The sequence below is a fragment of the Euprymna scolopes genome, chromosome 3 (genome assembly GCF_053919585.1).
Source record: "Euprymna scolopes isolate OS-2025 chromosome 3, ASM5391958v1, whole genome shotgun sequence".
Taxonomy (NCBI): domain Eukaryota; kingdom Metazoa; phylum Mollusca; class Cephalopoda; order Sepiida; family Sepiolidae; genus Euprymna; species Euprymna scolopes.
In genome coordinates, this window is record NC_136484.1 from 51,760,330 (window position 1) to 51,787,936 (window position 27,607).

Here is a 27,607-nt window from a genome sequence, read left to right on the forward strand (position 1 = left end):
TGAAATTCAGAATTATTTTTAAAACCTTTAAGCTGTCGATTAGAAAACAATTTCTGGCTTGAATTAAATTTTGAATGCAAAAGTCAAGTATTATGGTTCATGTGTGCTACTCAACGAAAGGAAAATGTGGAATTTCCAATACGAATACGCTCTTCTTATATCAGAAAAACGTGAACTATTATTTCTAAAAACGTTTTTGATACCCACTTTCTTCCATTTAAATCGCCTCCACTCATTCCATTGATTACGCATACACATCGTCTTATAATTTTTATCCATTTTTTTCGCTTCCGTTCCTCTTTCTCGCGTCTTACCCGTATCCACCCCTTTTAACAATTCCGACACCCGCCTACCACTATCAGTCTTCTTTTCTCCTCCGAAGAGTGAGGAGGTGGGGTGGGGGGGAACTATTTTTCAGCGACCGCGCGAATACAACTTCCGTGAAACGTACACACCGTGCCACGAAGTTAGCGCCAAACAGCCAGTAAGTTTCTCGAAGATATTGAGAGAGGATTGGAAGGAAGTGGGTGTAAGGAAACGTGCCTTTGGTCGGTGGTGAGAAAAGAGGAAACGAGCGGACGGGAGGGAGAAATAAATAAGAAAAATAATAGAAATAAAAAAAAAAAACAACAACTTTATCTTAAAGGATGATGTCTGTTTAGTAGAGTTTGGATACAAAAAGAGAGAAAGGGAAATGGCGATTGTAGGTGTGTGTGTGAGAAGATAAAAAAAAATAAAATAAAAATAAGGCAAGACAATGTTTAGAACAGAAGAGTTCTATTTCAGTCACCTAAATTATTTAGTGAAAAAAGTTTATCCCGACAGTATCACCAGGCAACTTAATAAAAAGAAGTTTGTTTACAAACATATTTTCACAGAAATAACGCAAATAGTTGAAAAAAATAAAATAAATAAGTACGTGAACATATTTATTTGAAAAAGAAAGTTTAAGAATATCCTTATTGTATTTAAAAGCAACGTTTATTATTTTTTTTAAAATGTGCGAAAATGAAATGAAACCAATCAGACGTTGTGGAACATAATGGGCGGGCTTGCCAAATTGACTAACAGTCTAATTCCTATGACGTGGACAAACAGCAATAGTTTGATTAAGTTAATGTGCATGATCGCCCATTTCATTTATTAATACTATGCCTACAATACAAACGTCATCTGTTTAGTTGTTGAGAGAGAGAGAGACAGACAGACAGACAGACAGAGACAGAGAGAGGTTTAGAATGTATGAGAGCTCTTTCTGTCACTTAGATTCAGGTTTATATAAATGAATATCATTTATGTATTTATTTATTTATACAAAGGAGTCACCACTTATCAAAGCCTGGAGACCACTCGAGGATAAGGTTAATGGGTGTACAGTAGTCAATGGAAAAATGTCGTAGAAATCGTTAGTAGTGGAAATTTGGTAAATTGGATTACTTAACGGGAACGGCTCATCAAGAACTTGTTTACATTGGACTTGAAGACGATCATAATACAGTCAGTTGAAAAGTAGGAGTTTATTTCGACGTTACCCCCAAACAGCTTAATTTTAATATATATTTCTTATAATTTTAATATATATATATATATATATATATATATATATATATATATATTAGTCTTAAGTTATAGCTAGTTTCTATGTAGAAAATATACTCACCATCTTTCTAAACCATTCAAAGTTTATAATTTTCTAGTTGGAGGACATGTAACCTTTAAAAACTGCAAAAACCTTCCACACGACGTTTTGGGCTGAAAATCTTCAATTAAAAAAAAAAAAAAAATGAAATAATGTTTTTGTTAAAAAAATGATTCTTTGTTTTTAAACTAGAAAATATAATCTTGAATTAATAAGTGTAATTATTTGAATTATTCGAACTACTATTCACATCTTGAGTGTCATTTGTACAACGTTCCAGTTGATGCAACCTCCAATTTCTTCAGGTTTATAAACCGCCATGCTTTTGACAAAAGTTTTTAGATCAGTAGTGTATAATATTTTGGCAAAAATATTATACACTTAGAAGAAGAAGGTCGGAGGTTGCATCGACCGAAACATTGTGCAAATAATACTCAAGATGAGAACAGCAGTTCGAATAATCCAAATAATATGAATAAACATCCCTCATCACAAAAATGCAAAACTTAATGTAATTGAATGTGTTTACAAAGGTGGCGACTATATTTTTCTCCCTGTTGGGCATATTTGGCGCTTATACAGGTAGAGGATTGTGTCAGGAGTGAGATAAATTCCGGAGCGGTAGAATGATCCAATCATCTTTTCAGCGACCTTGACAAAAGATTTTATGCAAATATTCTGTTTCAAGTCTGGAGTGAAGGTCAGTCCCAGAAGCTTATCAAAGCAGGGGATCTTTCTTGAGGAGAAAAAGCCATTCATTTCAGTTGGGGGCGAAGGGAGAATCAATTGATGGTGAAAGATTAGCTTGGTTTTAGACGTATTAACTGCAGCACATACTCCAGGTCAGAAGAGAATGCTCTTCAAAGTGTTGCCATAGATTATTGACATGTACATAAATGTCAATGAATGATCTCAGAATGTGATTTGGGAGATCATTGATGAAGATCAGGAGGAGGGTTGGGTTCAGAATGTATCCTTGTGATTCAGGCTACTGCCGAACAATGACTACTTTTATAAAGCCATCAAAGGAAGGATTTAATGGTCGATTAGGCAATTTCAGATACATTTCCAAAAATTACAAAAAAAAGTCCAGATCACATGATGACAGTGCTGTTAATCATTGGTTGATACATTATCGGCTTCTACATTACCGTTTAATCTGTAAGTTATCAAATAAATCTGATGATAAAAATTATACTTGCCCTGTTGATCATTTTTTTTGAGTAGTTATTAGACATATAACATTTATCATCAGACGTAACCTTCTGATATACAATTCAAGGTTTTCTTTGTAGTGTCAGACCCAGAGTTATCTCCCTTTGTGATTACTTGTGTAATAAGTGATATTGTTTGTTTTGTTTTTGTTTTTTAGAGTCCGGATATTGCTATGTATTTTAATAATTGTAAGTATGTGTAAAAGAATTCTGTTTCTTATTTGTTCTTGCATATAAATAAAATAGATAACCGAGAAAGAACTAAAATCTTATCTATAAAAATATAACAGGATATATTGGCACTTAGAAGTAATACATAAAAAATATTCTCAAAGGTTTCTAAAACATAGATATAAGAGAAAGCAGACTTATGATGTGTAGAGGCACACTGACAGAACTTGCCTATTTGAGTGAAGATACTGACCACATGTTATAAAATGGGTCTGAACAAATTAGAAGCAGCAGACAAGGATGTGGTCACTCTGGGGATTAAACCAAAAACGAGGAAAAAGTTAATTTTCAAGTCATCTTTTCTGTGTGGCTATATAAACCAATGATTAATGGCACTGTCATCACGTGATCTGGAACTCTTTACTAATTCTAATTTCATTATTTACTTGTTTTTTTTTTGTTTTTTTTTTTTTTGTTTTTTTTGTTTTTTTACTTAAAAGAATATGATCGAATTTATTGTAAATCATGAAATTTCACTCATAAGCTTTTTTATCTATTGGGTCTTTTATAATACAATGTTGTGCAAACGAAATGTGTTTGTGGCTTAAAAGACCAACTTATCTGATATTGTTCCTATGCATCCACTTAACTATGAAAATATTTGGTAAAAAGTATTTGTTTTAATGCCACAAGATCAGCCCTGGAAATATGTCCAATGTGATCCAAAAATATTTTAAGAAAATGAGAATTTTTTTTTTTTTTTTTTTTTTGCCTTCTTCCCCACCAGATATTTGTGAGGAGTAAGTGATCGTGTCGAAATGTTAGAATTTAGAATTAATGAAACAAGTTATTTAAAAGACAGGAAGGTTAATTTATTAACACAATAGACAATGACAGTACATTTACTGTCAAGGGAGATAACCTAATTATATACTCTTTCTTTTTATAATATTGGACAATGTAGATTTAGCATGCCAGTTAGACTAGCAACAGAAGAGATCAAGTATATTATGATACAGTATTTAACTTAAACCTTACGACTTTCCAAACATGATTGATATTTCCATACTTGACCACTGTCAGCATTCTTGTTAATCATGGTAGCTGATGTAAAAATAAGTATCATTACTTTCTAATAATATTGAACTTGAATTTTATTTTATTTTTCTAATAAACTTCAACTAACTAGCTGAACTTAACCAACGTTGACCGGAAGTTTATTTACGTTAATTATTGTTTACTCCACCTTATTAATAATGCTGGTTGTTTTGTTTGCTTGATCTTTTATATTAAATTTATTTTTTTTAATAATCGTTCAAATTTATTACGATATTGTTTAGTAATAAAATTATTGATCGAACCAAATTGTTATACTATGATTAGTGTTGGGAAAATTAATCGGAATCGGGAATCAGAAAAATCGGAACTTTTTGGCGTATTGGAAAAAAATGTGCCTCTTTTCCGATGCAAAAAAAAAAAACGATTCTTTTTAATTGTATTTTTTATTTGATTTTGTTTAAAACAAAATCTTCCACTGTTCGTAGTAATGATTAAATAATAAATATTTATTTTAAATTACCGATAAAACTAACATCGAGAGATCACTCCTTGCAAGTTTGTTGTTTTTACGTTTGAGAAAACATCCGTCTATTTAACATGTGTTTTTATGTTCATCTGAAAAAATAAAATCTGTATAGTTCAATATTTATTGATTTATAGAGAATCGGAATTGGTAATCGTATTGGAATCGTCCCATCACTAATATATATATATATATATATATATATATATATAGGCTTCCTTCAGTCTTGACAGACTATTGGTAACCACGATAAGGGTGCTTGTGCATGAAATTTTTGTGGCAAGAGTTGCGCAATCTCCAACTACATATCGCCTGAGTCGACATTGTTGAATACCAGTGGCAAGTGGAGGTTCAGAACGACTGGAAACAAATGCCGAGATAGGCGGAAAGCACATACAGTGCCTAGAATTCCCAAATGGTCACCTATCTAGTACTAGCCAGGCTCAACATTGCCTAACTTCGGTGACCTGATGAGAACTGGTGTGTCAACATGATTGTGCTGTATATATATATATATATATATATATATATATATATAATGAAATTGTAATCACTATTTATAAAAGTATTGGGTGTAAATAGTTTCTAAAACTTGTAATACTTTTAATTCATGAGGATTTGCTAAGAATTTTAAAGCCAAAAATGACTTTTTGATAGTTTAAAATACCTTCGAATTCGCTTCAAATATTGAAGAGTTATGAAGTAATTCATTTTTTTTTTTTTTTTTTCCAAAAATAAAGATCAAACTGAATGATTTATCTGCAGAAAAATCAAAATAAATTGTGATTGATTTCAGAAATATTCTTTAAAACAGAATTTTTAGAATAGTTTTATTTTATGTTATTGCATTTTAATTACAATAAATAATTGATTAAACTAACATAAAAATATACTGTAAGATTTTCAAAGCTTAAATAACTTTCTAACATTTTGATACATGATGTGGACTATTTTCTTTTTTTTTCATTCCATTATGCTATTGCCAAGAATAAATTAATTTTACTTTGCTTCAATATATTATTTTTTTATGAAAATACTTATTCCGTCAGGTTAGAAAACTGTATGTAAGATTTTTTCTTTGCTCACCAGAACAAATTAAAGGGAAGTTATAATGTTCAAATTTACCGAGTTCACTCCCTTGAGTTCTTCAAAAATATGTAAATGTGTATATTAATTATGTGACTTAAGGCGTGTATGTATACATTTCTTGCTGCTAGATTAGTTACAAGTACTTATTTGTTCTGTTTTATTAGCATCAGAACGTACTAAAATGAACCTTCTAAAAATTTCTATTTCATAAAATTTGATTACGAAGTCATCAAAAATTTCTGTTTCTTTGTAAACAAGTCAGTCATGTTTTTGTACTCCCGGACAACGCTGAGTAAGTACAGCTATAATAAACTAGCAGGCAGCCCAGCATTGCCTAGGTGTAAAATATGCATAGATATTATATACAAATTAATGCAGAATTCTTATTTAATATAATCAGAAATATCATAGGTATTAAACATAATGTTAAATTCTTTTTTAAAAAAAAAGAAAAAAAATGGGAATAAGCTGAGACATGTGCATGCGAGTATTATATTTTTCTAAACGGTTTACTTCTTGTAAGTAAAAAAAAATATATATTCGAGCTGAGATCGAAACCAAAACCTAAAGACAGTGAGTCAAGTACGATAACCATTAGTCGTGAAACAGTTATCAAACAGATAAAAATCCGATGGCCTCCACATACCAATTTTTAAAATTTTGACCCTTTAGCAGCCTTTTTTCCGGATGGAAATGGAATAAAAAGTTTTCCACATGTCTGAATATCCTATATACCAAATTTCAAGTCTGTAGATAAAAAATTCGTTGAGTATTTAGGTTGAGAAGTGTCTTAACACACACAAACACACACACACACACACACATATATATATATACACACACACATTCTCGATTTTATAGGTATATAGATTCAAAAAATGATTTTATGTGCAATTATTAAAGTTACTTTGATGTGAGAAATTCAAACATATTCAAATTTGTAAAATGCTTACATAATTTTATTAATATAGAAGTAATATATTTTGACTGTTTCTGTCTCTGTTTTTTCTTTCCTTTTCCTTTCCTATTTCTTTTCTTTTAAAAATAACTTCTGCTCTCCGTTGGCTTATCCTTCCATTAAACTTATTAATTATTGTATGCCAAAGTAGTCAGAGTTGTTGAAGGATGAAGTACAAAATCTTTTTCTCAGGAAATTCTGATTCCTTTCCACTAACAGACTTAAAACAAAACAAAAAAAAAAGAACTTATTTCTTCACCTGTTGACGTACACGGGTTTTGTCTATTATCTATCAGCTGCTAAAGTTGCTTATATTTTTCTTTTTTTCTGCCATGGCCAGACAGAATTTGCCAAGTTTTAAAAAAAGAAATTAACTTCTTGGTGTTTAGCCACATCTCCATAGAGATAACGTGTGGCACAAGGTTACTTTAACTTGGATAATCTAATTATGTAGCAACCTGGACACAATAGCAAAATGTGTCTCCCGGCATGTCTAATTTAGGAAGTCTAATATATTGAGGCTGGCTATGATGGTAAAATATAGTTGAGGGCCAGTTTTGCCAGATTTACTGAGAAATGTTATTTGTTAAAGTGCACTAGTGAATTCACCAGACAACTGATTGGTTTATAGCCTGTAAATAAGTAACCACGGTCAGGGTTAAATACTAGAAGTTACTTTAATGAAGCCATCAGATTGTTAGCTTAGTATATTCGGATTACATCGCTTGAAACCTTTTGCAAGTTATCTCCCCTGGCAACGAGTGAGAATGACTCTTCAATTTTGAAACACAAGAAGAAAAACTCGTACATGTGAATCGTAAGATATGAAATCGAAGCTTGGTTTCTTATTCAGCCAGCACATGGTTTTCATGCTGCAGACCAGACATGGTGTTATCAGATCTCACTTCTTAGAATAGTTTGACTGAATTCCACAGACAAGTAGCCATTTGGGCATCACACCTTTACTACTGGCCATAGCATTCTTGTGCAGAATAATCCAGAGATGATATTAATCATCTATAATATAAATCTCACCTGTCTGTTTAAATCTATGTATGTATGTATGTATGTATGTATGTATGTATTTTTGTTTGTATGCCTAAAACCTTCGACAGAGGTGATGGATTTTCACAGGATCGGTATCATTTTAAAGCTTGACGTCTTGGACGACAAATATCGAAAAATTGATAAAAAACATTAATTCCTTCACCCTCAACTGGGCAGTTTTCTACAGTTCTTGCAAGTCATCATATTGGCTGGATTAACTTTGCATGGTTTTAACTTTCCATACTTCCGGTTGTGTCATGGTATAGAGGTAAGACGTCAGATCTTCTTTCACTTTCCTTTTTGCCTTCGCGTCTCTGGTTCGAGCCTGCCTGCCTACTACCACTTTTTTTTTTTTTTTTTGCTCAACACACATTTCCAAACACCCATTTTTCTTGATATGATACAGTATGTACGTAGGGGTATTTAGTGTGTATCTTATTTGTATTAAACGGCTCAATTTGAATCGTTAAAAAGCAATTTGAAAGATGGACGCATTTGCAAAACGAGACGGAAGGTTTAGAATTAGTCACAACTGCGAGATTAAAAATTATCACAACGTTGCAATTGTAAGAAGAGATTATGAGAAAAGTGTGATTACGAGAGAATATGAGAAAGCATAACGTTGAGATTACGAGAAAACAGCGTTGTCATTACGAGAAGTGATTACGAGAAAACATAATACTGCTATTACAAGAAGACCTACAAAAAAGCCTTTTCTTTCAAAGAAAAAAAAATGAACACATTTTTCTTGCTGAGTAAATTGTTTTTAAACCACAAATGTGTTTGCTTTTCCACTTTTGAAAAACTCTAAAATCATGTCAAAAAAAAAAAAAAAAAAAAAAATCCTGGAAGCTATTATGTCTCTTTCGGATGTTAATGTTACAATTTTGACATGAACACTAACATGCTTCTGATTTAGTGTATGTCAAATACGTTTTTTGTGTCAGAAGTCATTTTTGAAAGTTCTTTATCTTTAACTAAAAACATTTACGTGAAGGAGATCATGATTTGTTCAGTGAGAATCCTTATGCATTAGTTGACAAATTATTTCCACATTTCTGCCATTTCTCTATAGATTGGTTGCCTCTAAACACTTAATAAATGTCTTTATTCAGTGTAAGCAAATGGAGACGGTATCACCAGGCTGTAAAATATACATAAAGATTTTCTTCATTCAGTTTTGTGTATTTAAAGTAATGGTCCCCAACCTTTTTGACATGGCGGCTCACTATTAAGGCTTTTTTTTTTTTTTAATTTTGCGACACACCCACCACGAAAAATAAATAATTTCGATACTTGTGCATGTATGCTACTGCGCTGAAATATTTAGAAAGCCATTCTTAGCATGAGGAAGGTATTTTGTAACTAATCTGTACTTTTATCTAACAATTTAATAAACAAAGATATAAAATTTGAATTTAACTTGAAAATACTATTGAAAAAACACCATAATTTCTAAAGCTTTTTTTTTTTTTTTTTTTGCAGTACAAAAAATAAAATAAGATTATATATGGAGAATTTTTATTCACATAAATCAGCAGATCTTGTCTCAAAATTGAATTTGAATTATTCGGCATTGATATCGATTCCTGATACTTTTGAAAAACTCCTGATATTCCAATCAGTCGTCTCATCACTAATATAAACCCAAAAAACTTAATCAATTAGTATGCACGAAACGTTTAGATTCCATAAATTCGTCGATTTTGAATTGAATGAGTGGCGTTATCATGATTAAGAAATTAAATGTCTTTATTAAACAAAATAACATTCTAGCTAATATCTCTTCACAGCACACCAGTAATCATTCTCAACACACTAATGTATTGTGGCACAGAGGTTGGGAACCACGGATTTAGAATGTTATGGGTGTCCCAGACTTTGGAATGGTCATTGAGTAACACCAAGCAATATCTCATGCTTGCCATCCATGCAGTCCAGTTTAAAAGATTGCTATCAATCAGGTTGCATGCAGTTAAATCGTTTCTTATGCACTTAAACCATGCCTTTTTCGCTCTCTACTGCCAAAGAATATCCAAATGTGTTTTTTTTTTTTTTTTTTTTTTACATGGGGGTCACCACTTATCAAGGCCCGGAGGCCACTCAGGGATAAGGGTTATTACGTGTACAGTAATCACTGAGATAGTATTGTAGTAATCATTAGTATTGGAGATTTGATAGTGTCTTACTTAAGGGGCGGTTTGTCAGGAATTTGTTTATGTTGGACTTGAAGACATCCAAGTCATAGTCAGGTGGGAAACAGGCGAATGGAAGAGTTCCACAATCGTGCACTTCTGAGAAAGAAGCTCTGCTCATGGAATCTACGTTTGGATTTAGGCACAGATAAAGTGTGGGGAAAATTATTGACAGTAGTTTCAGCCAGACGGATGTTTCTCATGAAAGATTGGCGAGGGGGGACCAGAGATTGGAGCTCAGACGAGCACTTGCCATGGAAATAACAATAAAACAAAGACAGGCTCGCAACATCTCTTCTGTGAGAGAAAGGCTGCAGGAAAGAGAAAAGGGCATCTCCCACCAAACCACGAAATCTATTTTGTACTCTGTCAAGGCAGGATAGGCTGTTTTTAGCAGCTCCTGTCTAGATGTGGCAGCAGTACTCCATCCTTGGACGTACTTGGCTTTTATACAGATAGAGAATTGCTTCAGTAGTGAGATATCTTCTGGGGCAATAGAAGAATCCCACCATTTTCCCAGCGTCCCTGGCAACAGTGTTATAGATTGATGCAAGAAGTAGCACACTGTATACAGCCAAACCATCTGTGGCGTAGAGCAAGTTATTCAGAATCTCACGAGTATCAAGTATCAAGTTTCTGATAAAATATAATCGATGGCAACTTTTTCTAATCTGTAGTTGCTCATTCACCTCATATGATTATTATGCTGAAGCCAAACAAAATTGATTGTGATTATGTCTTATTACCACAAACAATTTTGCAAACACAAGTTGAAAAAACTTTGCCCTGAATTTTGGAGGAAATGTACCCAGATGTAAGGATTGGCAGCACCTTCCTAAACCTTGCTGATGCAACGCTGCATAAAGCAGTGATAATGTGTTGGCAAGCATCACCTGCATTCATCATGTCATCCGAGTAGCAGAGGTGGTTCCAGTATAAAATTTCGGAAAGACAACATAAATGTACGATAAGTAAGGTGCCAGCTGCATCTATGTAAGACCCAGGTAGAAAATTGATTCTGTTTACATTTATATGGGTTACATGTTTTTTGTCTTTTTTGTCTTTTTAGTCTTCTTTTTTGTCTTTTTAGTCTTCTTTTTTGTCTTCTTCATCTTTTTTTGTCTTCTTCGTCTTTTTTTGTCTTTGTCTTTTTTTGTCTTCTTCGTCTTTTTTGTCTTCGTCTTTTTTGTCTTCGTCTTTTTTTGTCTTCGTTTTTTGTCTTCGTCTTTTTTGTCTTCGTCTTTTTTGTCTTCGTCTTTTTTGTCTTCGTCTTTTTTGTCTTCGTCTTTTTTGTCTTCTTTGTCTTCGGCTTTTTTGTCTTCTTCGTCTTTTTTTGTCTATTTGGTCTTTTTAGTCTTTTTCGTCTTTTTTGTCTTTGTCTTTTTTGTCTTCTTCATCTATTTTGTCTTCGTCTTTTTTGTCTTTGTCTTTTTTGTCTTCTTCATCTATTTTGTCTTCGTCTTTTTTGTCTTCGTCTTTTTTGTCTTCGTCTTTTTTGTCTTCGTCTTTTTTTTCTTCGTCTTTTTTGTCTTCTTCGTCTTTTTTGTCTTCTTCGTCTTTTTTGTCTTCTTCGTCGTTTTTGTCTTCTTTGTCGTTTTTGTCTTCTTTGTCTTTTTTTGTCTTTGTCGTTTTTTGTCTTCTTTGTCTTTTTTTGTCTTTGTCGTTTTTTGTCTTCTTCGTCTTTTTTGTCTTCGTCTTTTTTGTCTTCTTCGTCTTTTTTTGTCTTCTTCGTCTTTTTTTGTCTTCTTTGTCGTTTTTTGTCTTCTTCGTCGTTTTTTGTCTTCTTTGTCGTTTTTGTCTTCTTTGTCGTTTTTTGTCTTCTTTGTCGTTTTTTGTCTTCTTTGTCGTTTTTTGTCTTCTTTGTCGTTTTTTGTCTTCTTTGTCGTTTTTTGTCTTCTTTGTCTTTTTTGTCTTTTTTGTCTTCTTTGTCTTTTTTGTCTTCTTTCTTTTTTGTCTTCTTTGTCTTCTTTGTCGTTTTTTGTCTTCTTTGTCCTTTTTTGTCTTCTTTGTCCTTTTTTGTCTTCTTTGTCCTTTTTTGTCTTCTTTGTCGTTTTTTGTCTTCTTTGTCGTTTTTTGTCTTCTTTGTCGTTTTTTGTCTTCTTTGTCGTTTTTTGTCTTTGTCTTTGTCTTTTTTGTCTTTGTCTTTTTTGTCTTCTTCGTCTTTTTTGTCTTCTTCGTCTTTTTTGTCTTCTTCGTCTTTTTTGTCTTCTTCGTCTTTTTTTGTCTTCTTCGTCTTTTCTGTCTTCTTCGTCTTTTTTTGTCTTTGTCTTTTTTGTCGTCTTCGTCTTTTTTGTCTTCATCTTTTTTTGTCTTCTTTGTCGTTTTTTGTCTTCTTTGTCGTTTTTTGTCTTCTTTGTCGTTTTTTGTCTTCTTTGTCGTTTTTTGTCTTCTTTGTCGTTTTTTGTCTTCTTTGTCGTTTTTTGTCTTCTTTTTCTTTTTTGTCTTCTTTGTCTTTTTTGTCTTCTTTGTCTTTTTTGTCTTTGTCTTTTTTGTCTTCTTTGTCTTTTTTTCTTCTTTGTCGTTTGTTGTCTTCTTTGTCTTTTTTGTCTTCTTTGTCTTTTTTGTCTTCTTTGTCTTTTTTGTCTTCTTTGTCTTTTTTGTCTTCTTCGTCTTTTTCGTCTACTTCATCTTTTGCCTTCTTCTTTTTTCCTTTTTTGCCTTCATCGTTTTCATCTTGTTCTTCTTTTTGTCTCCTTTCATTGTCTTCACCCTTTCGTCTCTTTTCAATTCGACTACAGAGATTTATCTATTTATTGTTATTTTTTTTAATTAACAAAACGTGAAAGGTTTAAAACATCAAATATACAAATTATTAATTTATGTACAACTACTTCTGTTTTAATTTTTTTTAATAGAATGTCGGAAAAGCAATATAAATGTACGATTTATTTCTGAAAAGGTCAAATTCATCACTTGTTGCCCCCTTTTGAACACCTCTCCAGAAGTAAGAGATCATCAATGGCTTTGGATTTTCTTAAATAAAAAAGAAAAACTACTTGATCAATTTTTGTAATTTTTTGGAATATAACATCTCTGTGACGAGCTCATACACTATAAAGATTTTTCTGTTTTCTTTTTTTGTGTGTTTTCTTTTTTTTCTTCTTTTTTTAAATAGGTGTACTTCTTTATTAAGAATTACACATTTAAAAAAAAAAGAAGAAAACAGAAAAAAAAAGAAAGCACAGAAAAAAAAATCTTTATAGTGTATGCACCAAAAATATAAACGTTTTTTTTTTGTTTTTGTTTTTTCAGCACCACCATCTCTTTGGTTCGGAATTTCCAAAAGAGAAAAACTAGATAAATATTAAAAATAGATATAAAATTTATTTTGGCTACATGTGATAATTTCTTCAATCATGTTTTTTTTTTTATAATGATTTCCATTTCGTAGCTGTTCCATTTCTATGAAATAAGCCAAAGGTGGGGCCCTATTTCAAGATTTTCTTTCCATCTCATGGGGAGAAAGCTTCATGTGGGTTAATTGTTTTTACTCCTAAGTGTTTTATATTAATCACATCGACTCAGAAACCTTTTATTTAAAACATATCTTCAATGCATCTGTTCATTTCTTGTTTTTCTTTCCTGACTAAAGATCATCATTGCTGTGTGCGTTTGTTTATTTGTTACAGAAATTTTATAAAAAGGAAAAACTTTAGGTTTATTGAGTCGCACCTCACTTCACATTAATTGTGATCGCTTCGTAGTAGTAGTCTTCAACTCGACAAAAAGAGAGATCAAGTAAGTCTTAAGTGTAAAACTTTTCAACTACAAACTTGTAAAATATTACACGTCTTGTCTCTCAACCGCTTCTATTGAAACTAATGAAGAAAATTCCTTTGTTTTCATATGACAGCATTTTCTCCTTTGCATTCTTATACCACGGCCACCGAGATATAGACTCTCTCGGTAGCCGTGCTTATATCCGTTTTCACGATCCTGGCTTCTTAGGTATTATCAACCTTTGTTGATCTCCTGCCTATAACACTTCCTGTGTCCCAAACCAACCAGCAATATATGTACTAGCTAACCTGTCCACTCAAATAGCCAACATTCGATCGTTATGCCCTGAAAAATGAAGGAAATAATGCCAGATTTCGTGTAGGGACACACTAGGGAAGTTGTATTTTTACAAACTAGCCGGGGGGGGGGGGGTACCTGGCGTTGCCCAGATGTTTGGAGGTGTGTTGTTAAAAAAAAAAAACGTTGGTCGGGTGTTTGGAGGTGTGAAAGAAAAAAAAGTTTTAGTAGGAAGGTAAGATTGAACCCCGAATCCTTGATGCGAAGGTGAAAAAAAAAATCAGCCACCTTACCATCTCGGCCACGAGGGGAGAGGAATTAATAAGCGTGTTAAGCTAAGGTTTATAAAGCGAAATATACAGGTGCGAGGAAGTGGTTTGATGTTTGACCTAGTTTTGTACTACAAGCAAGTTACTATTTCCCCCGCGCCCCATCAATACTTTTCGAAGACGCAGCGAGCTGGTAAAAGTCGGGTAAATTAAATAGACAGCCAACCTCCATTGCTAAGTCGTAGATATTATCATTTAGACGTGATATAAAAAGTTTTAAGAAGGAGCGAGCCGAGCGAGCAGGCTTTGGAAAAAAGCCTTTTGCAGACATACACAAAAAGCGAGCATACATACATACATACATACATTTTCGCTTTTATATATATATAGATTATATATAAAAAAAACCCAAATGATTTTCTTATTCATGATTGTTATCCGTTTTAAAGGGAATTCATTATGCCATTTTTCTAATTGAATAATAGTGGTTTAGACTTTCGGTGCCGTTGTGAAAAAATATTAGTAAACTGTAAAAAAATAATCAGTAAACTGTAAAAATCATTTTCTTTGCTTGAATTTTCCAATGAGGTTTTTAAGTTTTCTCCCACTGCAAGAACTCCAACACCAGGGTCGGAAAGTTGGATTGAAAAGTCAGCGTCTTCAAGGAGGGGCATTCCCCGGCAAGGGCGCCTCAGGCAATTCGCAATAAACTAACCCCTTTCTCAAAGAAAGAAGGCAAAGACTGGGAGGGTGGACCTCCTAGAACTGCACAAAACTAACATTCCACCTCAATCAACAGGGACCAATCATTACAGGAATGCTGTAATATCTGTTGATTTTGGGGGCCGAATAAAAATTAATTTTATTCGGAACTAGTTGTTCTTACTCGTTGCTGCCAACGAGTATTTTTATTCATTAATTTTTGATCTTTTATTGTTTTTTTTTTTAAGTCGTTTTCTAGAATCAATATCATTTAATAAGAATTCTCAACAGAAGATTTAGTATGAATGCATCTTGATTTCAATTTTTTTGTAAGGAGACCTAAAAGTGATGTAAAGCTATTCTGTTCAAGGAATTAATTTTGCCCATTTTTGATCATAAAGAAACTGACTTTACTTTATATATTAGAAGTATAAAATATATAGTGCACGTATTAATAAATAATACATACATATATATAATATATATATATATATATATATATATATATATATATATATATATGTGGAAATAAATACAGTGCTACTGTCCCACATCACTTACAGAAGAGTCACCACCGTAACTGAATCTGTCTACATTTTGATATAAACAAACTGAATCCGTTTCCGCCTTTGTTTGTGCGAAGACATATGGATAGACAGTGTTTTTTTTTTTTTTCTTTGATTATCAGTGCCTGCAATTCCAAACTAAGGAACTTGCTACCATTTCTTCTGAAGTAAAATTCGTTGTCTACTGGGAGAATTACTTAAAACACTTCAAGATGTTTCCTTTCTTCTTTTGCACCATATATATATATATATATATATATATATATATATATATATATATATATATATATCATGGGCTGAAAGTTTATGCCCTATGTGTAGGCACATAATTTACTTTTTTTTTTTTTTTTTAATTTTCTTATCAGTTTGTTCTAACTGGGGATGGAGCATCCTGCTGGATAACAAACATTCACTTGGATATTCCAACCGAGAGATCTTAAAATTCTTACCGCCCTCTTAAGTGCAATGATTTGAATCTCTCTTGCACTGTCTTCACCGCGTATATGTGCCAGATAGTTTTCGAAATTTTTTGTCATTAGTCTAGTTGCTCCTATAATTACTGGAATGATGAAGATCTTCCTAAGATTCCAATTTCTTTTCATGTCGTGCATAAAACCTTTGAGATTTCGTTATCTCTTCCCTTTCAGCTCTATTTAACCCAGTATCATTGGGGGATACTAATTTAGCATATGTGTGATCCAATTTTATTTACATCGGCCATATTAAAACAAAAATCTAAGACAAGAATTTTTCTCACTATTTTGTATACCATATTCAAATTACTGTTTTTTTTTGTTTTTTTTTAATTTTTGTTTTAAATAAACAAATATAATGATTTTATGGAATAAGATGTTTTGAAATAGTGCCGAATGACTTTTTAGAATTTCTTTAAAATTGATATTAACAGATTGATTAATTGTCCAGATCACAGAGGAAGACTAAGGAAAACAGGCGATGAAGCTATAAAAATGGGCTTGATATAAAGAGGGACATGTTGATTCGCAGTTTAACTTACCAACTCAACACTGCTTGTTTTTAAAACCGAATAAACGCTTTAAATTCCGTTAAAACATACAAAACTTATCCAGGTAAAAAGAAGAGTAACTTATTGTGCCTTTACTAACACTTCTCTATATATCTAGAAAAGTGAACGTGTCTGTGTGTCTGTGTACATTTTCCTTCGCAATAACTCTGTCAATTTTTAGTCTACAAACTCGAAATTTGATATACAGGGTACTGAGATTTGGGAAAATCTATGTGATCGGTTTTCGGCCAGAAATTTGGCTTTTAAGGGGTCAAAATTCAACGATTTGACCTTTGAGAACTCTACCACACTCCTCCCACAATTTGGGGTCTAAACACTTGAAATTTTAGATATAGGTTCCTTGGACATGGATCTAACTTAATAACTCGATTTGAACCCAAAACAATAAATTTTAAGGGTCATAATAGGGGTCAAAACAAAAAAAAATTGACGTTTTTTTTTTTTTTTTTTGCTCAGCATACACCTCCAAACACCCGGGCAACGTCAGACACCCATGCTAGTTTGCTATATATTTGAATTCTCTGCTAAAACCCCAAATTTTACTTAAAAATATAAATTAGTTTTATATATTGGTACGAATTCATTTTACATATTTAAAAGGGGGAACAGGAGAGATAAGTCATTAAATGTGTTCATGGCAGTCGGAAATACAGTATCCATAAAATCCGTGTGCATAAAGAAATTAAAACCTTATTTGCATTTATGATAAAAAATATTGTAAAAAAAAAAAAATGCAAATAAAGTTATAAACTTTTTGTAATGCACATGCACTTTATGGGCACCTTGCATATGAAAAAAACTAATTTATGTTTTTAATTAAAACTAGCAGCACATGTGGAAATTCAAAAGTGACGTCTTTCATATGTAATATATTGTTTCTAGGCATTCTGTGGAAGTTCAGCATGAATGGAGACCACACGATATTATTTGTAGCCTTTTTGTTAAAACTGTAAAGGTGTTTATCTAAGTAATCTGGTTAATGTAGTGTCAGAATATATGTGGTTATCTCCGATATCCTTATAGGAGTCTGTAACATATTTCCATTATATGGATTACAAGCACAAACAGAAACCCTACAATATTATTATACCATCTTTAGACAGAACAGATGCTATCCAGAAGACCAAGAATGTATATTTTAGTTTTATGTACAGCTCAAAAGCGACATCATTTTTTTTATTTTATTTATTTATTTATTTTTTATTTTATTTATTTATTTATTTATTTATTTTATTTTATTTTATTTTATTTATTTATTTTTTACATTGCATCCACAGTAATCGGGAGATCCTATTTATTAAAAAGGAGGATAAAAGGTGATAACGTACTACGAACACAAAATTAGCGTGTCTTTATACTAATTTAATGTTCATAGTATGTTATCACTAGGACTATGACAACAGCATATTCTTTCCATCGTTTTGATTCTCAAGTATATATCCATTGATATCTTATATCTTTTTATGTAGTGATGTGGTTCTTGGTTAATTGTGTCTAACTTTATCAGATATATACTTGGGAGTCAAAACAATGAAAAGAATATGCTGTTGTCATATCCCTAATTATCACCTTCTATCCTCCTTTTTTTTAATAAATAGCATCTCCCAATCGAATAATTTATAATCTGGAAACCGTGACAAATCTGCAAAAGTATGTTAAAGGTACTACGGTATTAATATAGATTCTACTCGATAATTATCCATATTTTTTTGGTGTAGATACCATACTGATATGTAAGTATATAAAAGAATTTTCCTAATTTATTTTTAACTGCCATATTTCATCTGTATACGTCGATCTACAAGCACCGAATAGACAAATCTTTTCAAATATGTATATATTACTCCATTTTTTTTTTTTTTTTTTTTTAAATCGCTAATAAATGTCCAGTGCAAGGCGAGATATTAACAAAGGGTCTTTTCTATTTAAAACATCCCATTATCTTGAAGCTCTCAATTTAAGTCATGCAATTCACTTGTTTATCAATGCAGCAGGATGTGGAACAAGACAGGAAGGTGCAAAAAGTTATCTCCCCCTGATGTTCACCCCCTAACAAGGCATATCGCCACTTGGATGTAAAAGGCTACTATTTGGGACCATGCCTAGGAAAGATTAACAAGATGTTAATCTTCTGCATATCAGTACAGTCAGGGAAGACAGTAGCAGGAAGGGAATTCCAAGGTCTAGCTATTCGGGGGGGGGGAGAAACTTATTAGAGTAGAAAGCATTCTGGCATTTAGGAACCATAAGCTCTATCCTAAAACGTAGGTAATATTTGGAAAGATGGATCTTTTAGGCTCAATTCCTGGATCATATAAAAGAGGGTCTGTTACTGTCAAGTCAACCGTTGATCTCTCAGATTGATTGCCAAAGAGAAATCTTTGACTGGTATGATATCATTGTTATCCAGGACAGACTAAGGAGAGGTTTAAATGTTTCTTTATGACCTTTTTGAAATAAGTGACCTTAAAAAAATCTTTATTTACTCGTGGTTCAGTTGCCTCAGTTTCTCTTATGTCATTTTGTCCTCCACCCTCGCCACCACAGTCATGTTTCATACCTTCATTATTTCTCTATTGTTGTAAGCTTAAAAAAAAAAAAAAAAAAAAAAAAAAGAATAAAGCTCTGTATCAAGCTCTTTGGCTTGACCAAAAATTCTTAGAAAGTCTGGAACGATGGAGTCAAAACAATACCCATCATCCCTATACCTCTTCTCCATTCACCCATCTGACAGCGGATGATGAGGAGGCAAGAACATCAGGCAAACAGTGGATATTTCTCTGAAAGTAAACAACCTATTAGAAGTAAATTGTTACACTTTGCGAAGAATGTGGAATTCTTCTGTTCGGTACACAAATACCAACACCTCAGTACAATGGATGGTGGAAGAATGTCTATGAGGCTTACACTTGAACACACTTAGAAATATATACAGTACAGCTCTCATGACTTTCGGAAACATTCTTTTACATGCTCGGAATTGTTGAAGCATAAAACAAACTGCCTGCATCAGTTGTTGGCTTTAAAATCCTCATGCTTCACGAAATTCACTAAAACTTAACTTGATGCTGCCCCTCCCCCTGCACACGCACACACATTATTCCTATTTACTTGCCTCCCCACGAGGGCAGAGTTAGACACAAGGTCGGTTGTTTAATGTGGGTTAAAGTCCAGCTTCCCCAAAAGGGGCATTCTGGATACAAACAAAAATAAAAATTGTCTCCATCATTAAGGATTTCTCCTCCATTGACCGAGGACAGAAAGGGTGAAGCGCAGCATCAGAACAGATACTAAACTGTGATCTTGGCCCGAAGATTATTACTCGCATATTGTTCATTTTCTTGACAATTGTTCATCATTCTTATACCATGCATATAAATTCGATGAAGTATAGTGCACCCAAGCAATAGACACAATGATTTCATTATTATTCAGATATAAAATTCTTGCTTTGTCTTTAAAACACACACACACACACATATATATATATATATATATATATATATATATATATATATATATGGGGAAAATATGCTTATTCAATTATATTTCTCCCTTTATTCATACCAATCATTTTATTTATGAAGCTCGATGTATGTTAAATATAACTACAGAGCATATACATATAAATGACAAAATTCCGAGATGTTGTTCATCTTACCGTTTATTTGTTTCAGCATGTTAAAATGCTCAAAACAAATATATATATATATATATATATATATATATATATATAAAGATTTTTATGGGTACAAAATTTTATGAAGGATTTTAATAGCACTGGGGGAAATGCCATTATTGAAATTGAGGACCTTTTTTTTTTTCTTTTGACGTTTAATCGATAAGAAATACGTATGAAAAAGGGGGATAAAAAGAATTAAATTAACGAAGATATCTTTCGGCCGATTCTTTTCAACTGTAACATCGGCAGTTTAAGAGATATAAAAAAAAAATAATAATAATAATAATAATATCGAGGTCTAAAGACCAAAATTAACGAATGAGTGGGGTGAAATTAATAAATGAAGTTTGGAGAGACGGAGAAGCATTCTCAAACTGCACCCATAAGTTCTAGATTATGGGTGTGTTCTTTTTGCTTACACAGAGTAGGTTTTTGTAAAATAATCGTGACCGCTTCGAGAATTTTCAAATGTATTCTCGAGCGGGCTCTGTGTAAAATGGAGAATGCTCCATCCGTGTAACCTCCAGTGCAGACTTGACACTTTAATAAGTGTTCACCAATGGCCGAACTATGAGTATGTAAACGCCCGGATATTGGCCATTGTTTGTGCTTACGTATCGAAGGGGGGACATGTTGGGAAATTTTCACCTGCAATCACTGAATAGTATGTCCCACGTAGTCAGCCTCACACTGACCATGAATCATTCGGTTCAAATAATTTTGAACTACATACTGGTTTTGGAGATTAGATTTTCAGACTTTGTAGTATTTCTTATCGATTAAACGTCAAAAAAAAAAAAAAAAATCCTCAATTTCAATAATGGCATTTCCCCCAGTGCTATTAAAATCCTTCATATATATATATATACGCACTAGCAGGGAGGTTCAACGTTGCCCGAGATTGAATGATGATCAACAAATATTTCACACTCCTATATTTTTATTATCATTGAAATCGCCCATGAGGAAGCTTCACATGCCTCCATGCAATAACTTAGTCCAAAACATTGCACTTTAGAGAACCTACTGTTTCTTTTATAAAGTTGTTTTATATGAACTTCTTTCCAGTTAACAAAAAAAAAATATTTAGAAATTTACATGCAGGGTTTGAACCTACAGACCAAATCATTCTACAAAAAAAAAAACACTTAAATTTTCAAGTCTTATAAAATTCTTGGCAGTTAATGAAAAAAGAAAAGAAATTTACGTGCAGAGTTTGAACCTACAGACCATGTTATGCAAAAAGAAACAACAAAAACATACTACCAACTTACCCACAGTAGAATTTTCAAGGCCCATTGTTCTATCATTGTTGCTAAGCAACGATATGGAAAAAAGGCTTTACCGATGATAGATAAATTAAAATAACGGTTTTGATTATCAGGGGTATTCTGAAACAGAACTTAACTAAGACCACTCCCAGACTAATACACTAAAGTTCTGTAAATTTTTAAGAAAATCTGTTCGGCCGTTTCGGAGTCTATAAGGAACAAACTCACACATCCACAAAGTTGCATTTATATAATTGTAGGTATATATATATATAGCTTAACTACTTGGAGCAGTGATTATAAATGAATAAATAACAAAGTTCACATTTAGATAGCTCAATAGTGCGATACTAGAGCTATAAATATCTTTCATTAAAGAAAACACGTTAATAGGAATAGATACACAAGTATTTCCTCATTTTCAGAAAGTCTTTCTTTTATTGGTAACAGCTTGTGTACTCTTGTTTCAGCTCCCGGTATTGGCATATAAGTATGTAACTGTTCATCAAATTATAATTTGTGCAACTTGGGCTTCAGCGGTGCATAGAGAAAAGACAATATTTCAAAAGATTCACAGCCCATGACACTTCTGTGTCTATTCCTATTAATGTGGTATCTTTAAAGAAATATATATATATACTAGCAAAAGTACCTGTCGTTGACTGGGTTCAAAAACAGCCCACAGAAAATGGACTCTGATTCATGAAAGTATGATAGGTTATGAAAAGGAAGGGTTGTAAATTTGGGTTGAATTTGGGGGTATCAAAACCAAAGCAAAATATGATGAAAGTAAAAATAAAATAGATAAACCCCATAATTTATTATACCATACCTGTTCACACTGAAACACTTATCACAATATTCTGTGGATCTATATTAAAAACCTTGCTAAACTTTGTGACATATTTCCATTCTATGGAGGTTAGGTGCGAACGAACACCCCATAATTTTATTATACCATATTTCTTCAAACTGAAACATAATTATCAAAGTATACTTACGCAGATAGATATAAAAAGTCTTTATTAAAGTTTGTGCCTATTTCCATTCTATGGAGGCCAGGTGCGAACGCATACCCCACGATTATATTATTATATATTATTATTATTATTATCTGTTTAGACTTGAAACTTGATGTATATGGGATTCGGACCTGTGGAACAAATTCGATTTGTTTTTTAGCTTTATATATATATATATATATATATATATATATATATATATATATATATATATTAATAATTTTTTTAACCACTTCTTGTATGTCTGAATTTCTTGCCTTTATAAGACTTATACATTTTATTATTCGTTAATTTTCTACTAATCGATTATTTATTGAAAAAAAAAAAAATGCAATAATGTAATGTACTAAAACAATCTTTGTTACATCATATTTAAGAAAAAAATAATATAATTACGAAATTATGCTTTTCATAAACAAATCATCCATTTTAATCTTTTGTTAATAATATAGAGCTCACTAACAAAAATTTCTCTAAAATGTACCATACATCCAACTTCGATTTACAAAACTATATCTACATGATTATAAAACTCTGTCCACCTGTTCTTCCTTGCTTGAATATTGTCTTCAATGATCGGGCGATTCCATTTTTTAAAAAAAGGATGACAGAGGTGAAAATATTTGTGGACTGGTAAGGCCACCGTGGAGACAACCAAGCAAAAAAAAGCTCTAAGCAAAATTCATCCGAAAACAGCAAAACTGAAGTTAGCCTGCCAGGACACTATATATATATATATATATATATATATATATATATATATATATATATATATATATATATATACAAATGTAGGCAGATTTGGACATATTTTATTCATTTTGAAAATATAGGTTCCTTTTTACCAATTGTCATAAAATTTTAACCAAAGAATAATATTATAATCTTCTAAAAACCTGCAAATTTACATGTACTTTCGCCCCATAGAACTAAAGATATGAGCATTTCAATATTCAATTTGGCTACGAGTATATATATATATATATATATACACACACACACACGCCACCTTTCTTGGTGATTTTATAAGTTCGAAATCTCAATAATTAATGATCAGAATTTTACAAATGAAGGCTCTTTGGAAAGGTAACGATCTGAATTGTGTAGCGGACTATGTGACATTTTTCTTTAAGTTCGCACATTAAGGGAATCGTCCATTATTTATAGCCTATTTTTGGCACTTTTTACAGCCATAAAATGTTTCAATCATAGACATTTGTTTTCCTAGTTTTGCATATGAATTACAAAATATCTTATATTTCTTGGGTTTTTATACATAAAGTAAATTTCACTGCGTATAAGGATTATTTGATACTGGAGATATTCATAATCGTAACCTATTTCCAAAAGAAGGGAGATCTAACATATGAGAAATATTTGTAATCAAGTCGCCCCTTGCTGTTATTTCAGATCATTTGAAACCATAGCAGCAAGTTTTAATGTCCCCCTCCATCAAGCCAGAGGTTTTGGGGAAATATATATATACATTATGGGTGGGGTTCAAAGGCTAAGAAATGAAGGTGGAGAGTTGTACGTTTTGGTTTCGATTCTAGCTGATGGCACCTAAGTCATATTTTTTAGTTTTGATTTCACTATTATATATTAGGTTCAATATAATAATCGATAGCGAATTGACTCTATAATAATGAATACATAATTTTCATGAATTAAAATACCATATTTAAACACTTTATCTTCAGTGATTTTTAAGTATGCAACTACTTTTAACTATACAAATTTATTTTTTTACAATATTCAAGAACATTAATAAATGTTTCTCCTAATTTCAGTTTAAAAACTCATTTGGAATTTTTCGAAGAATGCTAACTAAGCACATTCGTATTAATCAACCTCACCATGAAACCCGATGTGACACAAGATCAAGCTTAATGTGGGTTAGGCCATGAGCACCACAAGTAGAGGAACCCATATCAAGTATGCATAAAAAATTTCCCACATCGAACTCCTCAGCATTTGTCAAGCAATCGATGATAAGCCAATCTTTTTCCATCAAAAACAGATGAGGGGTAGTATAAATATTTCTACCTCCGAAAGGAGAAAATAATACTTGGAAGGATGGCCTCCTGAGCACCGAAATTAACCAGTACAGCAGACGTACTCTAATCTAAGATGAGGGCCAGACAAAGAAGTGTGGCAGAACGTATTTAAATGTACTAAGCATAATATAGGCTTCCTGCTTTCCCAAAGAAAAATATCATCCATGTAATCTAAAATATAAATCTCACCTGTCTGTTTAAATGTATGTATGTATGTTTGTATGTATGTTTGTATGTTTGCCTAAAACTTTTAACAGAGTGAAGCTCGACCCTTCAGACGACAAATATCGAAAAATTGGCTAAAAACATTAATTCCTTCCCCCTCAACTGGACACTTTTCTACAGGGAGGGAGTCGCTTTTTTCGCTGATATTTTCGAAATCATCCCCTCTTTTCGATTGACTAGCCTTGATTTAAACCTACGTCACTTCCGGTTTGGTGATGGACGCAACAGCAAAGACGTCACATTTTTTTTTTTTTTCACATTTTTTTTCTCCTTCGCAATATGGTTTCGAGCCTGCCTACTACCACTTTTTTTTTTTTCATTTCTCAACACACACGTCCTAACACCTGGGAACGCCGGGCACCCACGCTAGTCTTAAATAAAACTATCAATTCTTTCTGCAATCTAATTATATTTGGAATCTCCAATGACGTTCATCAAATTTGGCTGTTCTCAATCTCTGTAATCTCTTGGTGCTCGGTGGTCACTCTGGCAAAGGCTTTGGATGTTGAAAGGTCTTGTCCAGCGAATTACCACTTCCTTCCATGTTGTCAAAGATCAGGAGGGCAAATCGTCAGACACTGGTCACAAAGGTCTATATCGCTGGGGAAGCAAAGGTCATTTCAAGCCAAAAGAAGAATAACACTTCAATGACTAGTCTTTTTAGATAACATAACAATTGTTCGTAAAAAGATTATACACTCTGATCATCAACTTCAGCCACCGACCTGAAGTCTGAGGGTCGAACTTTCAACAAAAGTGGAGTTTAGTTGGGAGAAAGCAGTCAGTCTGGTGATTTATGAATTCAGTCACCAGCCCTTAGTGAGTCAGACTTTCAAATAACTTGCAGTTTGGTAGGGAGCAAAGGGGAGTCAGTCACTGACTTCTGTTGCTTGGTCTTTTCTCTAACTGTCTCTGGGAGAGAGACAGGCAGTCTCACACACTCCAAGGAACTCTAGGTTGTGGGGTGCAGTGAGGAGCTGAAGGGAGTCTTTTTGCCTGGCCTGTCTCGCTCTCTGGGGAACTGTTTGAGGCTCTTGCTGCACAGACCTATATTGAGAATTTCCAGGAGGTGACTCCGGCTTCCTAACAATAGAATTTAATTTTCAACAACACAATATTGGTAATATTTTACAATTCTCAATTCTGAGGAATATATTATCAGACCGCTAGTAGCCAATGGACCTTTATTATCTCCTTTTTTTTCTTCTACATTTTCTCTGTCTCTTCCTGAACAGGAGGTTTTTCCTTTTTTGAAGCCGCCTCACCCCCTAATCATACTTCTTTATTTAATTTTTTAACGGTTATTTCAATTAACTATCATTGCAGAGCATGTGTGAGTAGAGATACTCTGTATTATTTCGTTTGATGTGACTTTATTATAATTCTTAATAATAATAGACTATAAAAAATAATTTTTTAAAAACTTATATTTCATTAAAAATGAAATTATAATATAAACTAAGTTTATTTTGTAATTTTCATGTTGTCAAAACATGACGAGTCTTGTGTCTTTCATTTTTATTAGATATTTTAAATCAATTTCGGTGCTTGAGATTAAAAGATGTTAAATTACATTAATCTCTAAAAGACAAATATTGCCAACTGTACCTATCTGCAAATCTTTGAAGAGGAATAAAGGAGTTTTACGCTTCATAGTGACGTTATAAATTTTTATTAAATGATCAACGTGAAAACTACAAAGAAAGAAATAGATAACATTCACAAAAGAGACAAGAGAAAACATTTCAATAGAAACTAAACCCAGGGAGGAAATGAAACCATTTAAAGAGAAAGGGGGATTCATAATTATTTGTGTCATTTCGTTTCTATTCCTTGTTCGAATCACAGGGTTCACAGTAAATAAGGGCAGGCCGAAACTGTTCCAATAACTATCTATTTACATTAAATATACTATGAAAATCTATATAATACAATGTATAATCTACTAAAACATTCATTTAGTGAACGTTACACTAAGCTATCAAATGCATTTTGTAAATAATTCTCTCTACTTTGCTTTGTGGTCTATTATGAGTGCATTTGTAATTTTGTCGTTTCAAATATCGTTTTGTTTGTTGTTTTTTCTAATCGAGCAAAAATCTGAAAACTTGTACTTTTTTATCTTTAGTTTTCATTCAAAATCCTTATTTTTATAAAAACAAAATAGTTTTCTGTGTCTTGGTTGCACTTGCAACTTTCTGGCAGTTACATATTCTTTTTTTTTATTATTTATGTTTTATTTGTCTGTTTTTGAAGAAATTATGGCAAAATTTAAAACCTGTAATCTTTCTCCACATCTGTTGCTCATTTTCTATTCTACACAATGAAAGGTCATTATCCATCTTTTCAGATTGTGCAGAAAACCACAACGAATTCAGCCTTGAACTGACTTTTTTTTTTTTGGTTTAACAAGCGGATAAAATGAATCAAGTTTTCTACTGAATTACTTGAAATATTTATAAACTTTAATGTAAAACTATCCACTTGAAAAGGGGTTTAAATATGTCAGACTGTAAATTCAGCTTGTTTATTCCTATATCCAACTAATCTCTCTGAAATAAATATAATCAAATGCAGTCAACCATTGTTTTACAAAGATTTAAATTAACATGAGATCACAATCAACAGCTGTACCGAAGTACAACTCCTTTGCCTCAGCTTGTTTCACCCTGCTATTTTTATTTTATAACTAGCATATGTACCCGGCGTTGCCCGGTATTAAACGTAATGTTAAATTCCTTTTAAAAAAATGAAGTAAAAAAAAAAAAAAAAACGAAAGAAACCGAGACATGTACATGGGATTATTATGTTTTTTCTAAACCATTCACTTCTTGTAAGTGAACTGTTAAAAAAAAA

At 32.4% G+C, this 27,607-nt stretch overlaps 2 protein-coding genes across 5 annotated transcripts in view; one reads left to right on the forward strand and one right to left on the reverse strand.

The window, feature by feature from the left end:
- Positions 1-27,607, forward strand: part of LOC145254898 (zeta-sarcoglycan-like) — a 367,875-nt gene that overhangs the window by 153,834 nt on the left and 186,434 nt on the right. The gene's annotated exons all lie outside the window — the stretch shown is intronic.
- Positions 12,192-19,052, reverse strand: LOC145252471 (uncharacterized). The gene is made up of 2 exons (XM_080111898.1): positions 18,981-19,052; positions 12,192-12,641 (listed from the first exon to the last, which is right to left on the reverse strand). Exons 1-2 carry the CDS (start codon positions 19,050-19,052, stop codon positions 12,192-12,194), a joined length of 522 nt encoding a protein of 173 aa, XP_079968024.1.

Coding starts and splice junctions, on each gene's coding strand:
- LOC145252471 (XM_080111898.1), bottom strand. CDS start 19,052: ATGAAACATGACTGTGGTGGCGAGGGTGGAGGACAAAATGACATAAGA. Junction 12,642..18,980: donor CTGAGGCAACTGAACCACGA/GTAAATAAAGAT, acceptor AACAATAAATAG/ATAAATCTCTGTAGTCGAAT.